Here is a 7773-nt window from a genome sequence, read left to right as displayed (position 1 = left end):
ATTCATTAAAACTCTCCAAGGGGCAAAGTGTATGCGAAATGCCACTTCAGGCTAGTTTTAGCGGTTAACAGGATGTGGGGGAGACGAGTAAAGGAAAGAGATGGCTGACTCAATAAGAAGCCAACAACAGTGTTACCAATCAAGAAAGAAGCAGTGTTGAGTATTCTCAAGACATCTTTGGCATATGTCTGTCTACATCTGTAATTATGCTGTAATTAAACTCTCTCCAGATAAGAACATTATAAAGCAATTGTCTTATTTTCTATCTGGAAATGCTTATTCTTCAGGAAGAAAACCTCTGGGGAAAAAAACAGTTAAATCAAGTCCCTTTCTGAGATGAAGCTGGTACATCTCAAATCCAGTCTTGTATGAACAGAGCAAGCATCAGGAAATACGGCTGTCATCTTCTAAGTGAAATATTCTTTGGGTCTGGCAGCATAAAGCCATCAGTGAGCTTGGAGTAGACTATTGTGGAATCAGACTCCACTATGGCCAAAGTAAACGACATCGGCAAATCCGGGTCACTTTGCAATTTTCGAGATGCCGTTATGAGCTCCCTTATCCTCTTGTGGCTGAGGGAGGCACTGATGGGTGTAGGCACTATAGTCTGTGACCCTTCTCCTTCTATCTCAGTGCCAACGAGGCAGATGAGTTGGAGTGCTGGTAAGCCCACACAGTTGACTTCATGCCAACTCTTACTCTCCATGAGATCCAGGTAAACCAAGAATGTTATGTAAACATGGGCTGTACCCTCTCCTATGTCTAATTCCATCATCTCTAAATACTTAGGGTGGCTGCACATCCAGGCGTCCTCCGGCGCCCACAAGTTGCCGCTGCCGCGTCCAGCACCCGGGCCCAGGCAGCTGTAGCCCGCGGCCGGCTGGGCACCGCCACGCTCCTCCATTGTGTCTCCTTTTTTAATAAGGACACCAGTGATATTAGATTAAGGCCCCTTAGGTTAATATCGATAATTACATCTGCAATGACTGTTTTCAAGTAAGTCATTCACCTGCACAAGGGATTAGGATTTCCACATACCTTTTGGGGAGCCATCATTCAGCCCATAAGAATACATATTTAATGATTTGTTATTATGATGATATATATCACTTTATTTTAATGCTATTATTACAATAAAAATACTTTTGTTCAAAATGTATATATTCAAATCATGGTACTGAATTAGCAATTTTGGTTTAAGATCAGAGAACAATGTTATAATGCCTATCTACAGTAACATAAAAGCCTTACCAATCTTGTTAGGCAATGCTGGCTTTGAAGGTAATTGATGGCAGTAGGCATTGTGAGGATTACAGAGATATTTGGAACTTTAGGAGTACTGCAGTTGTTATCAAAGGGAGAAATTAACCGAATACCATTAGATGAATTTTTTAAAAGCTGATGCAGCTGCTAGAGTGTGCGTTGCATGTTGATGTATGAGTTACAGTAGTGAAAAGATAAGCATATATATATTTGTACACACATATGTTGAAAGTGATGAATGGTTCCACGGGGCATAGTGAATCTAGGAACATTTTTTATTTTTTCCTTTTCATTTGACTTCTTTGTTGAATGACTTCCTAGGATTTCTGTTAGTGATTCTTTCTGCTTCAGCAAAATTTAACAATTTCTTCCAAATCAGTTTTCTCAACCAGAGGAGCCTGAGGGTCCCCAGGGGAGCTCGTTCAAAATATACTTCCCTGTCACAGTCCACCATCAAGGGCTTCTCAATCTTTCTCTGCAGGAGACCCAGGCATGTGTAGAGTCCTTCCAAGTGATTAGGATATTATGCTCCACATCTCACATCAAGCCCCCATTTCTCATACACTACACCCATATCCAATTGCAAGCCACTAGTAGGAGTTGGCAGTTTGTTCACCAATAAAAATCATTGAAAACATGCATTCTACACAGAACAAAATAACATGATTGTTAAAAGCTCAGGCTCCAGAGTCAAGTTGGGTTTAAATTCAGGCTCTTGAGGAAGTGACTATTTAATACTACTGGTAATATTGTGGGTTATAGGCAAACTCACTGCCATCACGTACCAGAGCAGAAAGCCGCGTGCTTCTCCACCGAGCAGCGGGTCGGTTCAAACTGCTGACCTTGCAGATAGCAGCCCATGTTGTAAATGACTACGCCATCAGGCCTCCTTAGTGTAAGCTATAAGTAACATTAATTTAATGTTGTCTATGTGCCACCATGGGAAAAAGATGAGGCTTTCTACTCCCGTAAAAAATGACAGTGCCAGAAATGTACCAGGACAGTTCTGTTCTGTTCCACAGGGCTGCTGTGAGTTGGCATGGACTTGCCAGCAGTGAGTTTGGTTTGTTTTACGTGCCATCGCTGTGCTAAACACTAAGCCTGCAGTAACTTATCAGAATATAAAACAAACCTGCCAAATAGATGACAGCATTGTCCCCGTTTTTCAGATGAGGCTAAGAAAGTGAGTACTTGCTTAAAATCAAGCGACCTATTAGTGATGGATTGAAGACAACATATAAGCAATCTAACTCCCATTTACCAACTGCTTCCTCACAGCCAACCAATTAGATGAAAAGTGGCAGACCTGATTGTCATATTTGGCCTTTCAATACATTTTTCCTAAAATCTCAATATCACAGTTTTCAGCAAGTTTAGACGGCATGAAATCTAATCTTTAGCAAGATGCAGGGTTCTGGGGAGAACATCTCCAGAAGGCAGGAAAGAAAGGAAGATCAAACAAAAATTGATATCATTTGGGGGAATTTAAATACACACACACACACACACACACACACACACACACGGAGACAGAGAGGTGATTTTATAGAAACCTGCACACCAAAAAATCAGAACTTCTTGACTTTGAAATGGACAATATTTATGCAGGTATAATCATGTGAATGCTGTATATGGTTTTCAACTTCTTGAACAAATGTGTAAACGGATTCTAGAACCCAATTTTAGTTATAGAAAAAAATTCCTATAATTGTAGACATTAGATTGGATTTAGCTACAAGAAGTAAAACAAAATTGTTTCAACACAATAGAAATTTGTTTTCCTTTCATATGAACAGAATCTATCAATAACCAGACTGGGTCTATCAGTCTACCTTTTAAGTGAACCAGGCTTTAATCAGGATAAGCCTTCCACCTCAGGACTCTGAATGGATATGAAGTTCTGGCCATAAGACTATATTCCAGGTATCAGTAAGGAAGAACATAGAAAAAACATGGAAGATTTCCTGGAAGTTACACTTAACACTTCTTACATCTAATTTTTTCAGGCACGGAATACACCAAGTCATAGAAATACTGTAAGAGGTAGCTTCTGTTTTGAATAACCATGAGTTCAGCTATAATAAAAATTCTATTACTTAAGCAGTCATAAGTATTACAGCCTAAGAAACTTTATTAGGAGATCTACTCTGTTTCTTCAAACTACTGTAAGTCAATAATTAACTCTATAACATTACTTAAGGAAGAAGGAGGGATGGGTATTGGGGATAATAGTCAGCCTTTGCCATATCTGTCATTGTTGAGAATGAAAATTACATGAAAGTGGGGAATCGGCCTCTAAAGAAAAGTGGCACAAAACAAGTATTTCAAAGACATCATATATGTTTACCACCCCAACAAAACTTAAAGTGCAAGTAAAGAATTAAAATTCCCGTATTGCTGTAGTTGTCGAGCGAAGAAACAAGAAACTAGACAATCTATGGAAGAAAGCTAAATCCTTGGACATCATATCAAGAAGTCCTACACATTTTGACCTCTCACTTAGTCATAGCCTGAATCTAAGGTCAGTTAGTTCTTATGATATGACTTTGATCGATGCTTGCCCTCATCAAGAGATCACTGAAGATATAGGTGACATACCAAAGTATGATGAAGAAAACAGATGATACCTGGCTACCAGAAAGAATGGAGTCTAGGGTCTTCAAGGCTTGTTTGAAAACAAGTAACTACCTAAGGGAGGTGGCAGTTACATCTACACAGAAGAAGCCCACCAGCTTGTGTGATCTTGGAGTGTAAAGAATAAAATACAATTCCAAAAGAGGTCACGGTATTAGAGCATACATTTTGAACACAGTTTGCAGAAGACTATTCATTACATTGAAAGCCCAAAATCCATTTGCAGGATCTCCTATGTGGATTAAGCCTCTGATTAATTCCCTCTGATTACAGAGCAGGGATGAAAATAGCCTGTTATCGGAGAGAGCACACTACTACTGCAGTTGTAGTTAAGCTAAAATGTGACAACTCGTCATTTGATCCAATATACATTTATTGCAGTTTTCAGTATTTTCTGATTTCTTTTCTATTGAGGTTTTTCTATGATGTTCTGTCCTTGCTGTTGGGCTGGGTTTTTTTCTGTTTCTTGTTTTAAATTTCACGTTTTTCTGTATATGAAATCCAGGATAGGCAAACCTATAGAGAAAGCAATGGGATTAAGAGTTTCCTGTCATCATAGCAGGGGAGGTTGCTGGGAAATAGGGAGCTAATAGCAATGAGTACAAGGAAGACAAAATTGACTGCAGTGATGATTACACAACTCTTTTGAATATAATTAAATTATTTAAATAAATGATATATAAATTATATGTCAACCAAACTGTTTCTTTTTAATCCTATACCATGTCTAAGATGGCAAATCTAGAAATACAAACATACCCATATATTATGGAAATGCCAAAGCATTCAGAGAAATGCCAAAAACTAAATGACTTCTGGGTAACAAATCTAGGGAAAGAGGGGAAAGGGAAGGAAAATCGTCTACAAGACAAAGAGAACTGAGCATCAAAAAGAAGAAACATTGACAAAAATGAATGCATGAATTTAAAACAAAGGAATGCAAAATTAAATAGGGATATTTTACTTTAAATGATTAGAAAATATTCTGGAAGGGGAGGAAACTGGGAGATTAGCAAGAGTTAAAGGCAACAGAGGCAGACACTTTATGTTACATATATACATACAGTCATTGGCCGTGAGGAGTGCTAGATTAAAAGAGCACCCGAAAAGTTGCTGTCATAGTGATGAAGGTGTGAGCTGATAAATAAGATGACAACTCATACTAAATGTGACATTTTGTTATATTACTTTGCACTGTCAAAAAAATAGCATATATTTCTGGCACAGTGCCATATTTGAAATCTTGCAGTTTGTGTAAAATCAGCAAAACAGAGTCTAATGTCAGCAATGCTTTCCTCTGTTGGTCATATCTCATGAAGAAAAGATGTCAGCTTGCTAACAAAAAATTATATGCCAAGAAATGCAGTATCAAGCACTGAATCCCACTAGGAGACAGTACGAAACAAGCCTCTGTCCCAGGAGGTGATAGTGAAAAGTTGTCACTCTGATGGGGCCAATCTACATTATTTATGTTAATTATGGATGATTAGATTTCAGGAAAATGATTTCATAAAGCTAGTCCCAAGTTACAAATGATCAATTTACATAAAATTCATAGTTATGAACTAACTCCAGTAAAGTCTCATACTAAAATTTTGAAGTATACACAGCAGTTCATAATAACAAATGAGTTCTACTTTGCAATGTACATCAGAGCATTATTATTATTATTATTATTATTACTGTACTTTTGTGTTGTCACATATTGAATTTTGTCTCCTCAAAATATGTATCAACTTGGCTTGGTCATGATTCTCAGGATTATATCATTGTTTTCCATTCTGTAATTGGATATAACTTTCTGTGTGTGATAAATCCTAAGCTCTATGATAAAAAGGGAGCACGACTAGAAGCAGTTATGTTAATGAGACAGGATACAGTCTGCAGAGTTAAATTGCATTTTGAGCCCGTCTCTTTTGAGGTACAAGAGAGATTTAACAAGTGAACAGAGAAAAGGACTTTCTACTACCAAGAAAGAAAAGTTTAAGTGGAACATTTCCTTTGGACCCTGGATCCATACACTGAAAAAACTCATAAACCCAAGTGAAGATTGATAACAAGGATGTTCCCCCAGAATCTACAGAGAGAAAGATTTTCTTCTATAGCTGGTGCCCTAAATTCAGACAAAAACCCTCATAATCATGAGAATAAATTTCTCTATGTTAAAGCCACCCATTTGTGGTATTTCAATAAGACATATGTTAAAGATGCTTTAATGTATCTGTAATTGTTTCTTTAATGTGTTTAATGCATGAAAGTTTCACTAAATACTATAGTCTAAGACAAATATTTGCATGACTGGCTTTAGCTAAAAATTGTTTCTAACTGTTCCAATTTACATACCAATCTGACTTAAAAACAGACCTTAGAAAGAAACTCATTCATAATTCAAGGACTGTCTGTGTACCAAAACTTCCAAATGCATACAATAGTTTGTAATAATAAATAGGAACCACTTTACAATGTGCAGCTAAGATTAGAGTTGTTGTATTATTATGTTAAAGATGTTTAGTGTATTTGCAAATGTTTATGTCTTATCATAGAAAGGTATACTATACACTATAGTGACAAGCATTTGACTGGCGTTACATGCAAACCCTACTTAACTGTTCTGATTTATATACAGCTTCTACTTAAAGACAGAGTTAGAAAGAGGACTCCTTAATAATCAAGACTGGCTGTAAATAGCTTTGACTGTCCCAAACTGAAGCATGAATACTGAAATGTGTTAAATGGACAAATACTCTGCAACGTTGATTGTCATCAAAAATTATTGAAATACTTTTTGCATTTAAAATTAGCTTTGTGTGCTGATGCCTCCAAACTGAGAAGTTTTACCGAGTGAAGGTTACAGCATCAGAGCGTAAGTTGACACTCACCTTACTAGGGATCTGAAAAAAGTAAAAGGTCAAACTTCCCTTAGAAAAATTATTTATTAGCTATTGTGCATAGCTTGCAGTATATTCAGGCAAATAGTTTACTCTGAAAGTGTCTTTTATCAACCAACACGAGAATGTTTTACAAACAATAACTCCAGCAAGAAAAAGCGTCTTATCCTTGGCTTCTTTTCATTACATAGAACTTTGGTCTCCTCTAATTGACAGGAAGAATTCTGCCCTTCACAACAGTAAGGCTTCTTCGATATTGCTGATTTCAGGATATTTCATGCCATTCTGTGATTGTTAGAACAGAACATTTTAAGGAGTGAGCTTGTTCTGGAGAATTCTCTGAACTTGACGATTTCTGTTTGACATGTTTATCCACAGTTTCACTGAAAATGCTCTGACTATCCAGGGTAAGGTTACTCTCAGTACAAACATGGCTCTTAAAGTAATTGTATATGTCAACTTAATTGTAGTCATAACTTTTGTTATGTTTCAATTCTACTTTGCAATTTATAAATGATATGTGATACCAGTGTAATCACAATATTGTGCATGTACAATCCTTTCTATTGGGTCAACTAAACTGCCTTGTGTTTTTAAAGGGAGTTCATTCCATCAGTAAAAATGGCGTAGTGAAACTGACTTCCTCTCACTTTACATGGGAGAGAGAATTGCCATCGTAATCCGCATCAAACACTGGAACCGAGGTCAGGCTTGCATCCACCCGCTAACATTTTTACCAATTCTGACACCAACTGTCCCTCCCGCAGCATTCACTAATTCTCTGCTGGGTTTGATAATTCATTGCAATGCCCACACAAACTCACAGATGATACTCCTAGATGTGGGGTTTATTAGGAAAAGTAGAAGGTTAGAATGGCTCAGGAAACAGTTGCTAAATTAAGACAGCTTCCTCTCAGCTGGGCCCATGTCCACACTTAAGCCTGTGGCCCTTGGTCTCTGCCCTGCTCAGGTGTTACAATGCTCTGGT

At 37.5% G+C, this 7773-nt stretch overlaps 1 protein-coding gene across 1 annotated transcript; it reads right to left on the bottom strand.

Moving 5' to 3' along the window:
* Nucleotides 1-400: 400 nt before the first annotated feature.
* Nucleotides 401-904, bottom strand: LOC101638116 (tRNA-splicing endonuclease subunit Sen15-like). The gene has a single exon (XM_045287677.1). The coding sequence runs from the start codon at nt 902-904 to the stop codon at nt 401-403; it is 504 nt and encodes a 167-aa protein (XP_045143612.1).
* Nucleotides 905-7773: the final 6869 nt, after the last annotated feature.

The sequence above is a fragment of the Echinops telfairi genome, unplaced genomic scaffold (genome assembly GCF_000313985.2).
Source record: "Echinops telfairi isolate 266 unplaced genomic scaffold, ASM31398v2 ScPeMD7_18;HRSCAF=68, whole genome shotgun sequence".
Lineage (NCBI taxonomy): Eukaryota > Metazoa > Chordata > Mammalia > Afrosoricida > Tenrecidae > Echinops > Echinops telfairi.
The sequence above is the reverse complement of the archived record's forward strand: the minus strand, read 5'-3'. Positions and strand labels throughout refer to the sequence as shown.